Source organism: Dipteris shenzhenensis, chromosome 31, assembly GCF_047967505.1.
Source record: "Dipteris shenzhenensis isolate YYH24624 ecotype China chromosome 31, Dip_SZ_1.0, whole genome shotgun sequence".
NCBI lineage: Eukaryota > Viridiplantae > Streptophyta > Polypodiopsida > Gleicheniales > Dipteridaceae > Dipteris > Dipteris shenzhenensis.
In genome coordinates, this window is record NC_141626.1 from 25,340,224 (window position 1) to 25,362,545 (window position 22,322).

General features: G+C 42.7%; 1 protein-coding gene across 2 annotated transcripts; it reads right to left on the minus strand.

Moving 5' to 3' along the window:
• Window positions 1-4,242: 4,242 nt before the first annotated feature.
• On the minus strand, window positions 4,243-17,303 carry LOC147881251 (uncharacterized). 2 transcript variants are annotated; one of them, XM_087369739.1, is made up of 6 exons: window positions 16,718-17,303; window positions 15,956-16,634; window positions 11,172-11,409; window positions 10,432-10,511; window positions 5,040-5,144; window positions 4,243-4,743 (listed from the first exon to the last, which is right to left on the minus strand). In XM_087369739.1, exons 1-6 carry the CDS (start codon window positions 17,152-17,154, stop codon window positions 4,681-4,683), a joined length of 1,602 nt encoding a protein of 533 aa, XP_087225865.1. In that variant the 5' UTR covers window positions 17,155-17,303; the 3' UTR covers window positions 4,243-4,680. The 2 variants fall into 2 exon arrangements, with proteins under 2 accessions (XP_087225865.1, XP_087225864.1); XM_087369738.1 differs by having other exon boundaries at window positions 15,128-16,634.
• Window positions 17,304-22,322: the final 5,019 nt, after the last annotated feature.

A 22,322-nucleotide genomic window follows, 5' to 3' on the forward strand; every position in this document is an offset into this window, starting at 1 on the left:
GTGAATGGATTCCAACTAAAGCCCTATGTGGGGCCTAACCCATCAGATCCAAAGATCAACCTTGTAAGAATAGAAGCTTATTATGATTTCCATCAAATTGCAATTCTAATTTATGTGATACAAATATCAGCCCGAAGTAAAAACTACATTCACCAATCATTTAACAATGCCAACGCATCGAGAGATGACAAAGATTTCCATAATACTCTCGCATGCTACAAGCCACAACTTTATAGAATGGTGCCACAAATCAGAAATAGGCAACATGAATAGATTGACTACTCCATCCCGCTCCAATTTTAAGAGCTTGAAGATGCGCTACATTCCGGCTACAATAGGAAACACCCCGACAATTAGAAGATGATCACCAAGGGCTCCAACACACGCCACACTGAGCAAAGTGTATCGGGAGTGCAGAGCACAAACAACAATGCACGAAGGATCCATTTGCACGTTTGTGGTGCAAATGCGAACCCGGCTACATACTCTGAGTCACAACACAATGGCAAAGAGGGGGAAAACGATTGTTCACAACCACACCAATCCATAGGGAGAACAGAGGAACGAAATCGATGTGCGACAATAGTCGACTGCCACTTAGCAAGCAATCACTGTTAGTGTAGCAATGGAGTTCAGTTGAGCGATGGTACCAACCACAAGATGTAGTCCGATCTACCAACACAACTCCGACTAGGTCCACTATTCGACTGCATTCAGCCAACCGGAAGTTCGCCGACCAAGTTTCAATTGCTCTATGCAAGAAAAGACTAAGACAGTCTGACCACCATCTGACAATCATCAAATTAGATCTGCATCCGACTAGAGTCCGCAACAACAACGGCACTCGACATACAAACAGCTCTGACCCATGCCGACAAGGTTTGATGGACTGGTAACAGCGCTTAACACTCAGGTGAGACCCCAACCATTGTCATTTGAGGAGTTCTCACCGCTAATATCATCACACACAACACGAATTGTACAACGTCCAGTCAATCTCGAGAACGACAAGCCATCTCATGTGACATGGATAGAAACCTCACACCACTTCACCATTCCCGATTGCCCACTCCAAGCTGCATGCACCGTTCTCCTATGGGAGGAGACAACTTTGACTCCATCGCGTACTTCACTGCAGCTCACACAAGGCGTTCTGCAGTTCTCTTCGATCGACTCTCAAGATCTACACATACAGCGACATGGCACTAAAGTGCTCCCTTCCACTCACATCTTCACAAACTGCGAGAGACGAGCATGTGTCCATATTTTGGATAAAGCAGCAGTGGGAGAAGACTATCTGGTACAAGATGTGCCACCTAAGGTATCTACCCAGCCCATCCCCGATGCCGCTGACAAAATAGAGGATGATGAGAAAACTGTAAAAACCCTGTGGCTGAGTCACAGACAATGGAAGACCAACCCACTGATGAAGGTGTCTCTTAATGGGATGAAGGGTCTATGTCTTCGTCTTTTTGATTCAAAAAGTCTATCCACCGGGAGTGCCAGGTGTTGAGGGGTACTTTCACCACCCTACCAGGTCATCATCCCAGGTAAGACTAGGATAGAATATAGTAGGTTGATACGTTATCCTTTGTAGTAATCAATTATAATAGTAGAAAAGCCATTACGTTGGAGTTTGTCCGAACCATGATATTGTCAACTCGGACTATTGTAATGACTTGTGCAGAGTTCAAGAAGGATCTTCATGTAGTTTTCAAAACAGAATATGAATAGAGAGTTTTTGCAGGCAACAATAGCTGCAGTTTTGCCTCCAAGAATTCTGTGTACAACTATTATTTTATTGCTATTTCTTCTGATTATGTTCCGACTATTCTTATAGTTTTCAAGATCTTATGGATTTTTGTGCATGAATTCATAAGTGTTCTTCATTGTGTATACCAAGAACAAGATTATACTCGCCTTGTTGTGCCAATATGCAACCTATTGCAAATTCAAGGTACCAATGTGGACATAAAATATTAAGTCTGAGTTTGGTGCCCTTAAGGTCAGTGATGATGCCAATGTGAGTTTAAGGGTTTCGAAGGCAATCTAGCACTCCTTGTTCAGATAAACTCTTACAAGATTATACAAAGAGGAAGCGATTTTTGCATAGTAGAATATAAATCTTCTATAGTAGCCCATGCACCTATAAAGCATAAAAAAAGGTAGTGACTTTCGTGCAGGAAGGCTAGACCAGATCTACTCTCGTTGGGTGAAGGGTGGTGGATGGCTGCTCCGCCTTTTGTGACCAAATTTGGTACTTTGAAGCAAACAAGAAGTTAGTTTGTTGATTTGTATGAAGGTTGGGATGCTACAATCAGGCCTATTGTACAGGTAGCTATCAGATGGAAGAGAGATGATCTAACTACTATCAGATGGAAGAGAGATGATCTAACTACTATCAGATGGAAGAGAGATGGTAGCTATCAAATGGAAGAGAGATGATCTAACTACTATCAGAGGGTCACTTGGGTAGGTTGTGAGTATGATGTCTACTAATCCGTATTTGACCACTCTTCTTCCAAAAATAAAGCAAGAATTACAGGCCAGGAAAATTGAGGATGCTATCTTAGCCAAGTTATACAATACTAGGCAAACATAGCTGGGATTGGGAGATTATGTAGGTCCATGGGTTGGTGGAGGAGGAGATTTGAGGAAATTTGGCAAGGTTGTAGGGTGAGAAAATTTGTGTTCCTTCTAGGGAAAGTTTTGCACAAATGATTGCTTGTCAAAGCCAAGCTAGCAAATAAGGTGCAGGTTTTTCCCTTGTGCCTATTTTGTGGGAAGTTAGTTGAAATGCCCAACATTTGTTGTGGCACTCACCTGCAACTAAAGGTTTTTGGGTCCATGTTGAAAAAATGTGGGTGTCAAGTTTGATGGCAAGGTTTAATGTCAGATCAAGTTGAAGGCTTTCTTTGTTGGGGGACTCTACCAATCTACCCTCTACTCTGAAAGCTTATTGGCCCTACATCTATGGAGCAATATGCAATGGTGCATGGATGAGTAGGAATCAGTTGATCTTTAGAGATGGCCCCCGATAGTGGGGTGGAGTGAGAGTCTGAGTTTCAACTCAGTGTTGGATCTGGCTCAGGTGGCAAGTAATTTTGATGATATGGTGGGAAGTTCACTCCCAGATATCTGCTCTGTTTTGGTATAGCCCCTTTTCTTGATTCAGGTGTCTATATTCTACTTTTAAGCGGCCTTTTGCCCACAAGTCGGCCATTTTTTGTATCGGTTCTAACCCCCCCATATAATATAAATTGGCACTTTTATTTATTATTATTTTAAGAAAAAGTTAAGCCATGTGTTTCAAATTTCCATTTAAGGAGAATATACTACAAATTTTTTCTTCAATAGGACCAATGCCCTGGGCAGTATGAACCTGAGGGAATATTTCACTGTTGGGCCATCATGTGCCAAGTGGGCATTGGAGGATGGTCATGGGAAACAACAATACTAGACGACCAATGTGACAACCCTCCAAGAAATCTATAGCACCACATGGCATCTCTACTTTGTTGCACCATAGAACATAGTTTCACATCACTCCCTCACCCTGAACCACTCTCAACTTGGAGCAAGGCATCTTGATGTCGAGTAATTAATGTTTTTTGGTGCATTTGTATTCAATCAGCCAATCTATCGTCCAAAAAGTTAGCATTGAGCGAATTTCCTTTCTGCAAAAGGCCGCCTCCTTTGGTTCGTGCTATATCTAGTGTATAAATTTATGCGTTTCCTCCTCAACATCCTTGTCAAAAGGCCTGATTCATTTATCTATCCGCTCAAATTTTATGTACCAATCCTTTGTCCTTGCTTGCAAATTGAATCCCTCTGCATAGGCCTTCCCCTAATTAGTACCTTGTGAAGACCGAGCCTGGCCCATAGAGAATCATTGTGTGTACAGGTCTGCAAAGGCTTCACGAAGTATCACTGCGCATGAAGAACTTACATTATCCAAAATTATCAGTTTGCCTTCTGTTTTCATATTCTTTGTTTGTTAAAATTGAAATTATAACAAAGAAGAACATTGCAATTGATGTGAATGACAACAATTGACTGGTTCCGCTTTTTCTACAACTTTTGTTTGTGGTTGGCATTTGAAATTTACAGATAAGGATGGTCGCTGAGTGAAGATTAGTCTGCTACGCAAATTTACATGTTTAATGCTTTGATCCTCTTTGAAGAAAGAGTGCTTATATGATGTGATTGAAAACACAATAACAACAAAATGGGAGACAACGAGGATCTTTATTCTTTCTACAATTGCTGTTCGCAGTTGCTGTTTCATTCTACATACTGTGGGTTAGTACAAGAAGGCACTAGAGCTCGCCCTTCAGACTCCCAACATGATCCTGACATTCCAGCAACTCAAATCTTTCTGAGATCATTGCTATAAGAAGGCATTAAGGGTTTTGCGATCTCTCAATCATTTCAAACGTTACATGATCTAACATTTCATCAACTTGGAAGATTCTTGGTGAAGTCTCCCATGTCCTCCATGACTTGAGGCGTTACGACCTGGCAAGCAAGGATTCTGCTATTCTGCAACCATTTCAAAAGTTACCAGGTGTACGACTTGGGCATTTCTGTTATCCTCTCAATGTGCTTGGAATTTTTTTGGTGTAGCTTCCCAATCCTCCATGATTCAGAAGAACGAAGGAGCCGATTGGATGTTTCCCTTCAAATCCTGGAAAAGTTTGCTGGATGTTGCTCATCATCTACTGAACAAACTATCGCAAGTATCTGCAGGACATTTTTGCATCGGTAACTAATAAGAGCCGTGGGAAAGAGGTATACAAAATATCATCCAAATACTAAGACAAGTAATGATCATCTTGCAATCAGTGTTCTTTTACTCTCCACTAAAGTATCCTACACACCATATCTACCACACAAGTGGCATATGTAGACCGGATAAAAACACCATCACCTAAAATCAACCGCTCAGACTTACTCCACACTGCATTTCGGAACTAAGTCTATCAAAAAATCAAAGCTTAATGAAGTTTTTTAAGGTTGATGCATAAAATTGAAAGTACCTCACAATCTGGTCCATCAATCTGTACACAATCATCATCTTCTTGTAGCTTGGACAAGCGCGCTGATTCAATCCATGGTTTAAAAACGCCTGCGGTACTTGCATGCTGCATGTACATTAACAGTATTTACTAGCTGACAGAACAAACTCTCTCTTTATTCAATTATCACTCCCAAACTAGATGCCCTCTTAACTACGATGATGCTAGTTTGTCAATCAGGGGACACTTCAATCATAGAAACAAAGGAGCTCAAAACAAGTCAGACATAAATTTTACGCATACTTTCTCCTTTCATGCACTGCCCCTTGGTGGAAAATTGTTTCATGCATAGTTTCACATTTTACGCACTACCAGTCCCTAGACTCTTTTCACCTCTCCTCACTCCCCCTTCCCTCCTTTAGTCTCTTTGCAACGTCGCCTCCTCGCCTCTCCACCAGCTTGCCACATCAGGGAATCAGGGAAGGAGGGTGAATGACACCCATTCCTCTAGTAGGGGTAGGACTCCCTATGGAGCAGCCGTTCAAGTCCCTTCGCACCATGACCTCCGAGAAGGTATACGAGGCCATTTTGCATCAAAGAGGCTTATGAGCAGATCATGGAATCAGTGAAAGACCGCATTGCCAAAGCAGAAGAGGCCTACTAGATGCAAGCCAACAAGCACCAGTATGTTGTGGGTCACAAGGACGGGCAGTGGGTTTATCTCCAGATCATGAAAAGCGCCTTAAACAGATTGGGAAGAAGTGCCAAAAGCTCTCACATTGAAGATTTGACCCCTTTCCGATCATTAAAGTTATCAATGATGTGGCCATGAAGTTGCAGTTGCATCCAGTTTTCCATATGTTGTGGCTCAAGCCATATGTGGATCTGGCACTAAGAGCAATACCAGATGTGGAGCAGCCCAAGATTGTTGATGAGGCAAAGGTGGTCGAGCCCAAGCAGATCTTGCTTCATTGGTTTAACAGAGGGACAGGCAACCGTCAGCGCTTGTATGCAGTTCAGTTCAAGCACAGGGGTTCCCACAAGGTACCTTGGGTTGAAGAGGATTTTTTCACAGATTATCCTGATCTTCTTTCAGTGTACAGGGAGGCCCTTTCCATACCCTGGTTTGAGTTTCAGCAGAAGGGGATGTCAAGGACATCCTCAGCCCGTAACATGTTGGACTGCCACGTGGACCGCCAGGCCAGCAGCCACACAGAGAGCCACATCAGCAGCCACGTCAACAGGCCCTGCAGTGCAGACATATCAGCAGCAGTGCAGGGCCACATCACCACCAGCACAGGTGACACATCAGCACAGTGCCACATCAGCCACCATGTGGCACATCAGACACCACGTGCCAGTAAGTGATTGGATGGACCTGACCTGGATTGGGAACAGGGTCGGCCCCTGGTCTGTCAGTTTAGGGCACAAGGGGGCCAATATAAGGGCAGCCCCTTGGCCATTCATGTCATCCAACCTTCAGGGCTTCTAGTGCTCAGCCAGCAGCAGGGCTCCAGGCCAGGATCGGGGCAGGACAGGCCATGGCAGACCAGCAGCCTCTCCACACCTTTCTACAGGTTCCAGCAGTCCGGTTCAGTCCAGGTTACAGAAGCAGGCAGGGACTGCCTAGTAGCAGCCGTCAGTTCCAGCTCTACAGTGAGGGATCTCCCTCTATACAGTATTCTTTTCCTTTTGCAGAGAGGTTATTCCCTTCATACAGTTCTTCCTCTTTCAGTGGTATTCAACCCTATTGGGCAGACAAATATTAAGTTATTAGTTCCCTCCTAGGACACCACAGTTCCACTTGTGTTTGAGTGCATTATTCTTTAGTTCAGTTAGTAGTGAGTAGAGAGAGAGTGAGTTAGGCTTTCTCCCTGCTACATTAAGTCCCGCAACAGGAAAAAGAGTGGACTAGCGACGTAATCAGGAAATAGGAAAAGAAGAGCTATCTTCATTCCAGGGATTCAGCGCTATATAATAGACAGACAAGGACGGCAAGTTTCGTGACAACATGTAGGTTGCTCAGTTATCAGCTTTTACAATATCTCGTAAACAATACTCAGTTGATCTCACTATATGTCCATGTTATGCATTCATACTTCTCACTTTTGGCAATTTGCTTTCCCCCCACTGCTACAAACTTATTGAACCTGTTCAAAACACATGGTGCTCTTGCTACCTATGCCTGCTCGCAACTTAGTGACAAAATTCATACAGATATGCTCAAGGGGCTGGTTCAAAATTTCAAGGGATTCGAGCAAATCAAGCAGCTTCCCATGAGGGACCTTCACCTGTGCCTTTCTAGAACAGCCACCGTTCATAATCGCCAGGCTGGTCATCTAACATGATCTTATACCAATGCTGTTGGAACGCTAGGGAGTGTTGGTATTGATTCTTCATGTTAGGGAGCATGATCTCCTGAACAGTGGCAACAGTGGATATAATGCCTTCCTACCGCGAGCATTGACAACCACTTTTTCTACTCCTTGGAGATAATGACCTGAATTGATGGAAATTGGAATACCTAGCTCCATCTAATTTGTCGGTTGGATCACTGAGCAGTTGGAACCGACTGTAGCCAGTGCCCACATCTCCATTATAAGGCTTAGATAGGATCATCATCTGGTCTTTCCAGTGTCATGCAATTGGTTTGCTTGAGAAGCCTTGTGATCAGCACCATTAATTAGCAACTCAAACTTGTCGAAGTATTTGTCCCTAACCTCAAGGGCAATCTTGTACCCAGAGTTGAAAGCCTCTACAATGAGAATCGTCCCTCTGTCTGTGCGGAGATCTTTCACCCTCCATTCTCCATTCAACTAAGAATTCTTCTACAAACAATGATCCCAAAGCAATCTACTAAAATCTCCAATAAAGTATATGGAGGATATATACCCTAGAAATGAGGATACGTACCTTGGAAACTCATTTTGATGTTGCTTGACCTTGGAGCAAGCCAAGTATGTTTCAGAAGTATTCACTTCTTCAATGCTTTCATCTAACTCGGTATTCATGCTTCCTCAATTATCAAGCTCCATTTCTGAGTAAGCTCCTCCCGTAAGAGTGGAGTGCAGTGTGGAAGCATGCAAATGAGAGAGAGAATCAGCACAGGTTAATCCTAGCAACAAAACAACAGCTCACCCAGATCTATGCGATCACAAATAAATAAGGTACACATAGAAGTATGCAAAGAAGATACACAAAAAGAATGACTTACAATGTGATGGTATCCTAGAAGGATCAGCAGACCCATATAAAAGCCCTCATTCACTATGAAATGAATACAGCTCCAACTTCAGAACTAGTCCTTCGATCCCAAGAATAAGTAGCACCAACTCTGTACTCCAATTTTTAACGTCTATAGATACTGACACTTCGGTCTACAAACTCTCTCAATGGAACATGGAGTTGTAAGAAAAGTTGCTCTCATACCCAAAATGGCAGATGCCGTGTCTAATTGGCTCTCTTTCTTGGCTTGGTTAGCCTTTTTCTTCTTGCAATCTTTAGCAAAACGTCCAAGGCATGTTGCAATAGAAGCACTTTTTCCTATTAGTTCTCATTTTATTTCCCCCCCTTTAAAAGAGTCCCCCGTCATCATTTGATTTTATGGCATCCTTCTTTTTCCACGACTTCCCTTTTCCATTCTTGCTTTTGGCCATGAGAGTCCTTTTGTAGCCATCATCACATAAGTCATACAGTTTCATCTGGCCTTCTTCTTGAAGCAATAGAGGGTCTAGTTCCTCGAACGTGATTCGTCTTGTTCATTCTCCAACAATGAGAGTCGTCACTAACCCTCGATAACTATTCTCTTTGGCTGCAGGGGTGCACCAGCAAGTGGGAGAGAGAGTGCACAATGAAGGGGATGGGTCTCCTTTTATAGGATTTTGGGCCCAAATAGGCATGGAGGGGTGGAAAGGCCTCAGATAGAATGACACCCTTTCCTCCCCTCTAGAAGGCGATGGTGGCCTCCCCTTTGGGATGTGAAAGGAGACTAAGTCCATGATGTGACAAGTGGTGCAATGGGCCCTACGACACATCCTATGCCCTCTCATAGGCTGCCACGTGTCCTATGCCACCTGACAAGGTGCTATGCATCTTATGCCACCTCAGCATGCCACATCAGCATACATGCTATATTATGCACTAGGACATCGGCATGCCATGTGTCATGGCTGCCACATTAGCATGCCACGTATCACATGCCATAGTTATACATTAAGGTTGTTTCAACCAATTATTAGTTCCATTTGGATGGTCAACTCTACTTCCTTCTATATTCATCATTAGGTTTCTCGCAATTAGCTCTATTCAAAGGACTAGTTTAGGACAAGTTGAGTTTGGCTGGCCTCTTCTCGCATAACCTATTAGGCCTATTTAGTTTGAATTCTTTCTTGTACCTCTTTGACTCTTTCATGTTCATAGGTCCACACCCAAGGCTATTGCAAACATTCTCCTTAATAATTTTCTTACAGAGATACATCTCAACTTGTGGGACACTAACGCCCTTAACCCCATTATTGGGGGTCCACCCTCAAAATGCTAGACCCTAGCTAACTAGTACCTAACTGAACAGGAAAACCTATGCATCATTTTGGCAAACATCCTAATTTAGCGAACTTGAAATTGCAAAAATAAAGATATGCAATAATACATTTCCAAGCAAGTGGATATGCTATGTGAGAAGAACTGACAGCTGCCAATCAGTTGCAGAGGCTGTCTGCTGCCAGCCAGTACTGGTTCTTCGCAGGTCTGTCCCGCCACGGCCCACTAGTACTAGGGCCTGTTACTAGCCCTGGTTTCAATCCCATGTAGTGCTGTCTGCCACAACCGTCAGATCCTGACCATGGGCTCTTGGCTGAGCCCCACAACCAGCCTACTCTTTGGGCCTTCGGTCATGCCATATCTGCTGACCAGGGTGGCCTCATTGGCTGCCCTAAACTGAACATCTGTAGGATGATTTGTTGCTGCCCAAGTGGCAGCCTGTCAGTCTTTCCACCTCCCTCTCCACATGTGCAGCTAACACAAAGAATACCCATACTCTTACAGATATCAAGCCCCATCGCACTTCTCATATGGGGCTGACAAGTGGGGGCCAAGGGGGAAGGGACCCTATGTATTCAACACTTAATCTTTTAACCTTTGCATTCGGCAAGTACTGAACCTGGAGGACGAGAGTAATATGTCTCAAGTCAAAGACAGTACAATTCAAATGCAACCCTTGGCTCTTTCCATGCCTTTCACATCCTTACAATATCAAGGAACATATCTAAGAGTAACCCTGTTAACATCAGGTGGATTATACAAAGAGGCAATGTAGTCTCCACATAAGCCAAAATGTCATTCTAAAAGTATAATATAATCAACAACAGGAAATTTCATGTACACAAGAAGATGCATGAACATAGACAAAGAATACCTGAAGCCAAAAGAAAAACCCCCTCAGCAGTTCAAGCTTGGTTTCAGGATTATTGGCTGATTGCAATCGGACAGCGAAGTCTGCAGCATTGAAATAGAAACATAAGGAGGTCTGACCATCTGCAAGATTCAGGCTTCATTTACATTGTATATAGTAGCAGGCCAAACATGTGATCCACTGCATAAAAGAAGTCACGTTTGATCCAGAGATTGATATGCCTGGTGGTATGTAACTCGTGTGTGATAAAACAAAAATCTAAGAGATTATATGTGCTCTGGTTTCAAGCATAGTCACCAGAAACTTTTCGAAACGTAGAAAAAAAGCAGAAGTTTTGAAACACCTGATTGTACTTTTTAGTCTAAAATATGTCCCACATATACATGGCCAGTTCAAATGATGCCTAACATCCAGTAATACTACCCTTGGCCACGTTTCTTTGGGATCAAAACGTTTCTTTGGGATCGAAACGTTTCTTCCCCAAAGAAACGTGTTTTGTTGTGACTATGGTTTCAAGCCAAGTTCATGCAAATATTTCTGCATTATTGTTCCTTGCTCACACCTTACACCTCCTCATAATGATGAAAACCAAAGAGAAAAGCTGCCTTTGGAAAATAATGTTAGCACTTGCTTAATCAAATATGAAAAAGCATCGTGTAGGTAAGCTGGTAGAACATAGGAAGCACATAGTAATTAATACTCTCAATAAAAAATAGCATAAATGCACTTAGTTGCAGAAATACCTGGATGATGATCGAGATAAGAATATCCTTCTTCATGTAAGAGAAACTGAGATGAACCGTGTCTAGTTTCACGAGCTTTGTAAACAGGTTTTCGATGGCTTACTGCTTCATTGAGTCTCTCCAGCTCTGCATTGTTGAAGGGCTCCAAAAGTCTTGCTTCCAATTTTTTCCTATAATTATCAACCATCCAAAGATGTGTCGGAGCCCTTGGGCCACTAGTCTTCTTCATTTCAGATGCCTTTTTAAGCAATAATTCAATATAAGAATTCCAGCAAATCTCTCTCTCTCTCTCTCTCTCTCTCTCTCTCTCACACACACACACACACACACACGCAGATACAAGAACTCGTTAGGCAACAGATCATATAGATGGAAAGGAAGTAATAATAAGGGAAAGTAGGATTTGGTTACAACTGTGCTTTCATTATTTTTCCCTGACATCTTCTTCATAAAAATGAGTGCAATATAGATGGAATCTCTCCCTCCCTCTCTCTCTCTCTCTCTCTCTCTCTCTCTCACACACACACACACAGATACAAGAGCTCATGGGGCAAGAGATCATATAAATGGAAAGGAAAGTAGTCAGTAATTACTCTTTAGGGGAATTTTCTAGGATTTCAACTTGCTTTAACTTTCTTCTTTTTCCCTCCATTTTTTGGTAAAAATGAGTGCAATATGCAGATACAGGAACTCGTTAGGCAACAGATCATATAGATGGAAAGGAAGTAATAATAAGGGGAAGTAGGATTTGGTTACAACTGTGCTCTAACTTTCATTATTTTTCCCTCACATGTTCTTCATAAAAATGAGTGCAATATAGATGCAATCTCTCCCTCCCTCTCTCTCTCTCTCTCTCTCTCTCTCTCTCTCTCACACACACACTCACACAGATGCAAGAGCTCATGGGGCAAGAGATCATATAAATGGAAAGGAAAGTAGTCAGTAATTACTCTTTAGGGGAATTTTCTAGGATTTTAACTTGCTTTAATTTTCTTCTTTTTCCCTCCATTTTTTCGTAAAAATGAGTGCAATAGATTCCTCTACAGCAATGGATTACCTATGTCAACAAACAGACAAATGTATGACTGATGCTCGCGATGAGACCGACATAGCTGACTAACTACCTGATTAGCTACTAACGACCACCTACTAACTAACTAGCTAGCTACGTGATTAGCTACTACAACCACCTAACTAGCTATAGCTATCACTGACACACCTTAACTAACTACCTAATTAGCTCCTACGACCACTTTACTGCCTGCCACAACATAGTGGCAAGCCTTGATGTTTGTTTTCACTTGCTTGAGCCTCTATAGTCAATGTGGACTTTTAGGCTCACAATGGTGAAGACATCAATGGACAATTATGGAATCTTATAGATCCATTTAAAGCCTTTCAGCAAATTGACCAATTACCAACCAAATTTTGATGGAATGAAATGTCAGACATCAATGCCTAACATTCCAAAGCATAATGGTGTGCTAGGAGCAAAGAATGACACTCATGGTATTGATCAGATGTATCATTGAGCAGAAGCACTGTAAATTGAGAAGGTCAAACCATCACTATTAGGGACACACAAAGATATTCCACAGTACATAGGAGAGGACCTAAGCTCTCTCACCATGTATATGTTCCAAACCAAGGGAAAGTGTGCTTCACAAAATATAGAAGGCATTGATGGATGCCAATATTAAAAAGACAGAATTTGGTGTTACGACCAGAGCAATTTTTCAGGCGGCAGCCTTGCATCATCTGAGCTCAAATACCCCCACGTTCAGGTAGTTCAGCAGATTCTCAGATTCAACACTTTCAATACAGTCTATCTGTTCCATGAGTTGATGACCACAAATTTCCCCAATCACATTGGCTCCAGGAGCAGTCAGAACCAAGTTGCCAGCAGTATACCTTTGTAAGACTAGAATATATCCAATCAGCCAACTTTGACTTCCTTCTCTAGCTAGGCAATGACAAATTTTTACTTTCTTCACGTTCCTTCCTAAAATTACATTCCTAACTTAGAAAGCACAAGCATACTCAATCAACTCTCTTTTAAGACTAAAAGAAAAACAGGCTATTCAGCTCCCCACTTTTGGTTTTCAGCTTATGTTCAGTTCAATCAATCTAAACATGCCTAAGGCCGATACACCATAGATAAAAGATTTAATATCTAAGATTGTGCATACTTTTTAAATTATTTTTCTTAGATTATACCTCTTGTGAATCAGTAAAGTGATCAAATTACTACATTGAGTGACTAAGGACTCCTTAGTTGTACAAAGCCGGGAAAATCTATGGAATTGGGAAGAGACAACTCCATATTTTGTCAAATCAGAAATGTTTGAGTTAATGTGAGGCATTTTTATAATGTGTAAACCACTATATTCAAGTTGTTCACGCTTATCATATATATCAACCTCTAATCCTACGGTAGATTGAGAAAGTCTAAGATCTAAGAAAACACAAGAATCCTTTCTTGAAGTGCAATTCAGTTCACAAGAGTCACTCCTCCAAAAGCACAAGCGTCTTTGTAAATAAAGTCTTGACAGTCAGGAACATCTGGTACAAATAAATCATCTATAAAACGCCTAATTTGGCTGAGCTTATGTAAAATGATAGGGCAAGTATTGATAGAAATAAGACGTTGCATAAACTTAAATTCATAAGTGAAAAGATAAAAGTTTGCTGAAAAGACAGCACAATTAGTGCCCATGGGGATTCCTATAATTTGTTGAAACAAAGAATCACCTATTGTGATATAAAGATTATCTAATCGACAATCTGTCAAAGAGCAAACATCTTCAACACTTACTACCGTTGTGTATCTTTTCTTTTTAGAATCGATGTCATTATTTAGCCACCAAAAGTGGTTAAAGTTTTTCTACTCTTATGTAAACCTTAAACATTTGCTTCAATACATGACATGTCTTCCACTATCACTCAAGTCCTTCCTTAGTTATATATCTAGACGAGTCCAGGAACATGCCCAAACTCATCCTCTAAAAACACAACATAGTGCAGTTTCAATCCCATGATAGTCACTCATAAGGTTGAAAACCATAAACTCCATCACGAATAGCAGGGACTAGCTACTATGACATCCCCACTGACCCCAACAGTGGGAGTAGACCACAGTACAAACATATGCTCTCACACACATACAAATCCACACACCCACACAAACCTGAGCATCCGTTTATATGAAGTCTTCGTACTGAGTTTCTATCCGACTTCGGAGGTGAAGGGTAGACTCAGCCATGACGAAGGCTAGCACTAAAAGGAGAAAGCTTATCAAAAGGTAGTCCAAAATCTCTTCACTCAAGCTACAACTGGTTGTGAAAACTAAAGGATTTCATTTTAATCTCTCCCCAAAGAGCGTCTAAATCTAGTTTACTCAACTAAAGTCCTTCATTAGTTTACTCAACTAAAATATCAACAGATTATTCGATACAAAGCTTAACCTAAGGAGAGAGGTAAATTGAAAAGGCCTTAATTTTTTAATTGAGAAAGTCGATTGATTTCTTGAGTGAAACAGTGGCATATCCCAATTAAGCTAAGGTCAAAGGGATAGCTTCGAAAATTCATGCATAGGACTTGAACTCAAGACTTCCATAACCCACTCAGTCTTACCACTCTGATACATGGAGTAGTAGAGTTTAGGGCTTTTCAATTCTCAGCCTCATCATCATAAGGAGAGGGGGCCCTCCCCTGATAAACAGAGGGAGTCCTCATTAATAACTCCCCTCCCTCCTCCCTTTTCAGCTAATTAATGCACTTTTAAATCGTTTCAATTGGGAGGACCTATTTGGATTATGCTTGTCTTGTAAGCAGCAAATAGAAACGGTAGATAGCTGCTAGGCTTGCTGTATTCCTATATTTTCTCACCTATATTCCTATAATCATTAGGACAAGCTGTTTATCAGCGATTAATGCAGAAGTCAAGATTCTCAGACCTGAAGCGTTCTTTCCTTTCGTATCGGATAGTTGTCATCATCATCAATGGATATCACGTCCGGCGTAGAAGTAGCAATCCTATCTTCTTTGGCTGAAAACTTATCGTCCCTAGTATTATCAAGAGTCAAATCCACATCCCATATATTTATTTTCTCCTGTTTCACAATTACAGAGTGAAATGAACCTTTTGGTTGAGAGTAGCTCCACCTACATCTAATGTGTGGAAGGTCGTCCTCTTCATCGAGACACACAATCTTCCCTCCTTCCTTTACTCGTGAACTATCATCCATACTCTCAACTTTGACAGGGCGCAAAGTCCCAATGTCACATTTTGACTCTTTTACAATGGAATTTTTTGCCTCAATCGCGATCATTTCTTCTCCCTCACTACTTCTAGTGTGTATTATGGCTCTCTCAGGAGTTTGTGTTCGTGGGCACTCCAAGTATTTTGTTTGAACTTCATCAGATGCACATAAATCTGAAGAATCTTCCTCTTCCTCTGAACTTGAAGTCGGAAATGGGAAATCGAAGTCTGAGTGAAACTTACTCCACAAAGCATCGCTTTCAATCCTGGAAAAGGCACCACCCACGCTGTGACATTGGGACACAGAAAAAAATCCAGACTGAGAGACAGGACTAACGTGGATTGGCGTGCCCCTTACTGGTTCATCCCACGTGAAGAGTGAGCCAGGTTCAGGTTTAGGATGCAAAAGGCCTGTTGGTCTTTGCATGGAAGTTTCTGATTCAGCCCTCCTGATATCAGAGGCAGCTTCAGCTTTGGGACGCAGGAGAGTTGTTGGACTTTGAATGCCAGTTTCCAGCTGTACCTTCAGGTTCTGTAGATCTTGATTCTGTGAGTCGGTAACAGCAGCTTCTGGATAATGATTTGGAAACTCCTCTTTCACTCGCACTGGTAGCTGGTTGTCCACGGACTTCTTTTCGGGGGATAGCGGATGATCCTTGGAGTTCTCGTGGGGAACTCGTTCGATTTTCACGCTAGGCAAACATAGCTCTGGTTCCAAAAGGAGCCTTGAAACTGGTTCTTGATCTTCTTTCGGATCTGTTGGAGCTAATTTCCTCAATTCACCTACTGGACGATGGTAATTGGTTCTTTCCTCTTGCGCAGGTTCGACATTTTCAATCTTTGGACGTTTCAAGGTTTGAGTTGATGAAACTGACTTCTTCAAATCGCCTACTGGAAGCTGTGAATCCGTCTCTGACTTAGCCTTCACAAGCATGACTTCTTCTGGAGGCGCAGGCGGTGTCCACGTTATTTCTTCGCGTCGTTCCTTAACCTTTTCAATCTTTGGCTTTTTCGTAAACGATTGTCCAGTTTGGCACCATCCTTTGCTTCGCTTTCTTTCAGAAATCGTTTCTTGCGATTCACCAGTTTTCAGATGTACTAGATAGTCATGGACGTTGTTAAAGCCAGATGCGCGTGCTGTGTGCACCAGTAAGCCGGTAGGCTCGAACCCCTGGGACTTTCTGCATGGGCCACAGTTACAACTGCACAATCGCCGATATCAATCTCTATTGCTTAGATAGATGATAGAATGCCCAAGGAAGAAAGAAGCGAGACAGAAGCATACCAATTTTTACAACCGCGGCCACAGCCTCCCCTGCACTTTGGGCAGACCCAATGCACGTCCTTCTGCTTCTCCACGGCCATTACCTCTCCATGCCGGTTTCTGAGGCAGCCACCACAGAACGCAATGGTGCAAAGGGAGCAGTAGACATGGTCCTCCACAGTCTTCTGGCGGCACCAGTGGCAAGTGACGCCGAGCTCGGAGTCATAGATGCGCCCGCCAATCACTCTTCGTCCGGCGAAGCGGGAACGCTGTGAGAGATGCTGGAGGGAGCGGTCAGGGCTGGATTTAGAAGAGGAAGAGGAAGAGGAAGAGGGTGACGACGAGGAGGAGGACGGGGAGGAGGAGGAGGGGGGGGAGGAGGAGGAGGAGGAGGAAGAGGAGGGAGAGGAAGGGGGGAAGGAGGAAGGAGAGGGGGAGGGGGAGGGGGAAGGAGCCATGAGGGGGGGATGAATGGATATGGCGAGAAGGGAGGGGAGGATCAAAGCAAGCTGCGCAAGGTGAGGCGATCGGGAGAGGAGCTATAGGCTGGGAAGCAAGCAATGCGAGAAGGAGAAAGGCTATGAAGGATGGAGATGGAGGCAATCCGCCATAGCCATAGCTTGGAGAACAGAACAGAAAATTAGCCAAAGAAGAAGATGAAGAAGACGACGTATAGTATACCGTATATCGTATCGTACTGTCGAGTATCGACAGTGACAGTCCCGTATACAAGATACTCGTGTCAGCGTAGAGTATCTATCCTGTCCGGAATCCTGCCGTATATTCTTTCCCTCCATTTTTGTGTGGCATATTCTCCTGGCCACGTGTTCTCCCCTTATTGGCTACCTTGGTGGGCCCACACTTGTCGCATCCTCGGATTCCCGTCCCATCGTACGTGTCCGTGTTTTAGCTGCACCACATGTCCATTCTTTTTCCGTCCCGTGCTTTTATGGTTTCCATGATCCGGGCTCACGGAATCTGTTTGGTTTTAATTGTTTTGGCAACGCACTCTGTACTTTGCAGATTTGGTTGAGTACCCCAATCCGAATCTGAGGTGGTCGGTCACTTTTGCCACTCGCACCCTTTGGCAACATCCGTTTTGCTCACCTCTTCGATCAACCGTAGTTCCGACTTCCACCATGTCCCGAACTCGGCTCGATTGCCAACCACACCTCTAGTTGTGCCTATCCATACTCAATCAAGAACTAGCATCGCAATCTCCCATGATTTTGTTGCTGCATTTATGCACCTTGCACCTGCTTCCTGCACCTAAATTGTTACGCAGTGTCCAACTGTGAGCATTTGTTGTCTTTGTTGGAGGAGAAACTATTACTACCCGCTACATTGGGAATTCCAAGAGCTTTAGCCCACAAATTTTTTTTTATTTGTTGTTCATCAATTGTCTGGTGCTTGGGCCAGGTGGAGATGCAGCCAGCTACAACATTTGTCAAACCATATTCTTCCTTATCACCCTTTTGATGGAAGGCGTCCACCGCTGTCTGAACCCAACCTTAGAGCTTTTTAAGGAACCACAATTCTAACTTACACAATGTGGTCACATGAGGGAAATGGGGACTTGGCATTGGGCACAATGCACCCTTTCTTTAATTACACAAGGTCCCTCCATAGGACCACCTTTCTTAGGGCCTAGACCACCACATTTTGAAGCGCTAGACTTCTCCCAATCCTCTAACAACACAACGAGCTATGCCCATTTCCATTTATATGGAGGATGGCATGCCAAGCACTAGATGCATGGTGGGGGCTATAGAATGTGTCCATTCAATTCAATCAGTCAAAATCCTTAATGGTGGGCAAACTTGGTATTGTGAAGTGTACTAGGGTTGTGGGTACAAAAACAAAGGTAAAATCAAGAAAAAACATGACAACTTGCTAGCATTTGAGCCGCACCATCATAATCTAAGTTTTGGATCATTGCCTTCTATCAAACGAGATGTCCTTTGAGAGTGTGAAAAGTATCCCCATTGTAGCTATTATCATATAAGACACTAACAGTCTAGGTGAGGATTCTTTTATAATGAAGGCAATCCTACTCAAGCTTGTCATACCCCCCTAAAAAATGGCTCTACTCTATTTGTATCCACCACTCTAGTGATGATTCTCAGCTCCAATCAGTTGCATCTGATTCCTAATTTTGTGAAGAAAATTCTGGAACGGTGGTTAGAGGTTTGGGTGGAGTAGTTGTTGCCTGAGAGGAAGGCCAGAGAGGGTCATTTAATTTGTTGTTTACATGCTTGATAATGTAAGTTGTTTTTGTTGATTAATTTCTTTGCATTGTTGATTAGCCTGGACGAAGAGTCATGTAGAAAGGAGCCTTGGAGGGAGAGGGAAGGAGAGAGAGAGAGAAAGGAAGGACCGAGTGATGAAGGGAGCCTGGAGGGAGAGGAAGCCTAGAGGGAGAGAGAGGAAGGACCGAGTGATGGAGGGAGCATGGAGGAAGAGAAAGGCGGCAGCCGGGTGAGAGAGGGAGACGAAGCCTCACAAAGTCCCCCCTCACCCTCATATATTCGCTCAGGCCTACTATAGAAGTTTCTCAATCCGAAGTTTCTCAAATTCGCTCAAGGTAGGAGCTGCACGGATGTCCTGCTATACGAACCTTCTCGAATTGACAATTATAAACTTATGTTAATTCGACTGTTTCTCAAAAGTTACATGTTATAGGTTGATTTCCCATCAGCTCTAACGCTACTAATACAAATAGAGGAATAAAAGTGATCGAGGGCACCTACTGGCTTTCACTTAATTCTTCCATTAGTTTGATCATCTATACTTCACTACTTTCACTTAATTCCTCCATTAGTTTGCTCATCTGTACTTCCCACTACTTTCAATTAATTCCTTCATTAGTTTTCTCCTCTGTACTTAATTTCTCCATTAGTTTGTTCGTCTATACTTCCCACTACTATTCTAAAGGCCCTTAATATTAACAAATTATTCCATACATATGACTTAAGCTAAGCTAAGGACAAAGGGAATTGAGATTTTTCTAGGGGAGAAATCCAATTGATTTCTTGGTGAAAAGTTGGAGTGCCCCCATTAAGCCAAGGGAAAATGGATAGCTTCAACACTTAATGCAAAGGGGGGACTTGAACTCAAGACACATAGTACCCACTCATAAGGTCTTGCCATTGTAGAGGACGTTTTCCATTAATCAATCTACCCCTAAACCCTCCCTTTGCCTTTCTAGCCCTCCCCTCCTTAATTTTTTAAAAAAAAATCCCAATGGGGGAACCTAACATTAGCTTGATCACTAAAGAAATTTCAAACTCTACAGCTCAAATGCTCCCAAGAATCACCCATGATTGCATATAATATCTCAAGACAAGGATAAGCTATGAAAATGAAATGGCCTCTTAATATTTCAAAGAAATTGTCTCCTTGATCTTTTTCTTGCACCCTAATACATCTGAATTTGAAGGATATGTTAGATTTTGCTTTTTTTTAAAAGGAAGCCGTATGGCAAAGGTGAACCACATCCAATGAACCTCAACCAAACATCATATGAAAGATACACAAAGTGTGATACAATGGCTAGCCAAATTGGTGTACTTAAAAGTGATGGTAACCTAGTTAGTGCAACAAGAGATAGCATAATCACTATGTTTCCCCTTTGTTAGATTGCCCTTGAAAGAGGCGGCGGGCTATAGCAACAGTTCATGGATATGTGACAAACATGGAACGGTCTCACTTGAGTCCTTGAATTAAAATCTTTCCAATCACCCAATTTGATGGAAACAAAGGGGAGACATTTTCTCATGGGATGTTTTTCAAAAGCAATCAATTGCCATGTGTTTGATATACTAACATTCATAAACGGATCTTCAAGGGCAGTGCTTGCATGCACCCATGCGTCTTGTTTCTAATCTAAAGCTTCAATACATCAATATTGGCAAACATGAGAAGGTTGGAATTTGTGGTACCTTCAAGTAGAGCATCGTTCCTTGAAATAATTAGGGAATTTTAGACTCAAAAAGGGCCTCTTGGATTAGTCCCTTAAGATTTGTGATTAGCAAACCAACCAATGGGACGGCTTGGGCATTAAAAGAATGGAGGATTCCATATTGGCCTCTCATTGGTGGAGAGTCCTCCTTGGTCCCCACTAGGCTTCCACTTGCCTCTCTCTTGCCCCCACCACCTCTTGAGGCATTTACTCCCCCCTTTCACTTTTGGATGGTCCCCATACCCTCCTGGGCTCTCTTGGTAGGCCCCCAAATCCGTGACTTTTTTTTTCCCTCCAAAAAATTAAAAATTTCCAAAAGTGTCCCTAGCACCCCAAACTCCTCCCAGGAGTCTCCCCAAACTATCCCCATTGACTCCCCACCTTTCTCTGAGCCTCTTCCTCCTCTCTATCTCCTCTCAGCCTCCTCCCAACCTCTTCCTCCTCTCAACCTCCTCTCAACCTCCTTCCAACCTCTTCCTCCTCTCAACCTCTTCCTCCTCCCAACCTTTTTATCTTTGCTTGCTCCCATTCTTTCTACAATGGTGAAGCACTCCCCTTCCCCTAGGCCAAAGCTATCAATTCAATCCTGTGTGGGTCGCATTTTGAAGGACAACAGTGATATTTGGATCCCTCAAGAGTTTAGGTTAATGTCATGGGTCACAATGCAACCATCTGCAATAGGTCCATTCAAGGTTTCTAGAAAGGATAGAGCAAAGAAAGAGAAGTATTGGAAGGGTCGCATTGTTGGGTTTTGTAATACAAAAAAAGGACTTAAGGTGAAGGTTCAGCACGTGTACATGGCTCGAGACATGAACTTTGATCTTGCCAGTCAAACTTGCTTTCCTTCAAACTATATCTCTCTTTTACATCAACTTTTTTTCATTTTCAGTTCAATCGTGTATTCTAATGATTGTATGTGAGCATGCATTTTGAGAGAGGGTGTCTTGTGGTGATAGTAGAGGGGGAGGGGGGGAGGGAGAGAGAGAGAGAGAGAGAGAGAGAGAGAGAGAGAGAGAGAGATGGAGGGGTGTTAGGGGGAGATAGTAGAGGGGAGAGATTTGTGTGTGTGTGTGTGTGTGTGTGTGTGTGTGTGTGAGAGAGAGAGAGAGAGAGAGAGGTGTGTGTGTGTGAGAGAGAGATGGGTAGAGAGTGAGAGAGAGATTGATTGGCCCATTAACATCTTTCTTTGCTTTCTATGTCTATATCTTTCCCTCTACCAAAGTTGAAACCCAGCCTCTAGATAGTCTCACAGGAATATTTCAAGCTTTCCATTCAAATATTGGGGAATTAATGTTCTTAGGACGGAGTGCTGCCTCCTTGACAAAGTCTAGTATTTTTTTCTATAATTCATGTTACCAAGTTCCTCGAAGAGAAGGTGCATATAGAAGCCTACGTCCTATTCCTCTCCCTAACTTTGATAGTCCAGAATGGCCTCTTCCTAATCCATTCTCTATAGATGTATTTAGAATGAAGATGAGATCAGATATTCAATCATGAATGAAGTTTACTTTCAGTTCAAAATCTGTGGCTTTTAGTTGGTTCATGCCCTCCATTACATTTATTTATTTTTTCAAATCAGTCTTCTGTTAGATATCAATGCTCCACTCTCGTGTAACTATGCGGGAACCAGCTAACTCTACTTGTAAGCCCCCCATATGAGGAGAA

What these genes read in the sequence shown, in the direction of transcription:
- LOC147881251 (XM_087369738.1), bottom strand. Translation starts at nt 17,154, where the DNA reads ATGGCTCCTTCCCCCTCCCCCTCCCCCTCTCCTTCCTCCTTCCCCCCT. An exon ending in GGCCGCGGTTGTAAAAATTG is followed by an intron (nt 16,635 to 16,717) that starts GTATGCTTCTGT and finishes GCGATTGTGCAG; the next exon opens with TTGTAACTGTGGCCCATGCA. An exon ending in TTGATGGACCAGATTGTGAG is followed by an intron (nt 4,744 to 5,039) that starts GTACTTTCAATT and finishes AATGTCCTGCAG; the next exon opens with ATACTTGCGATAGTTTGTTC.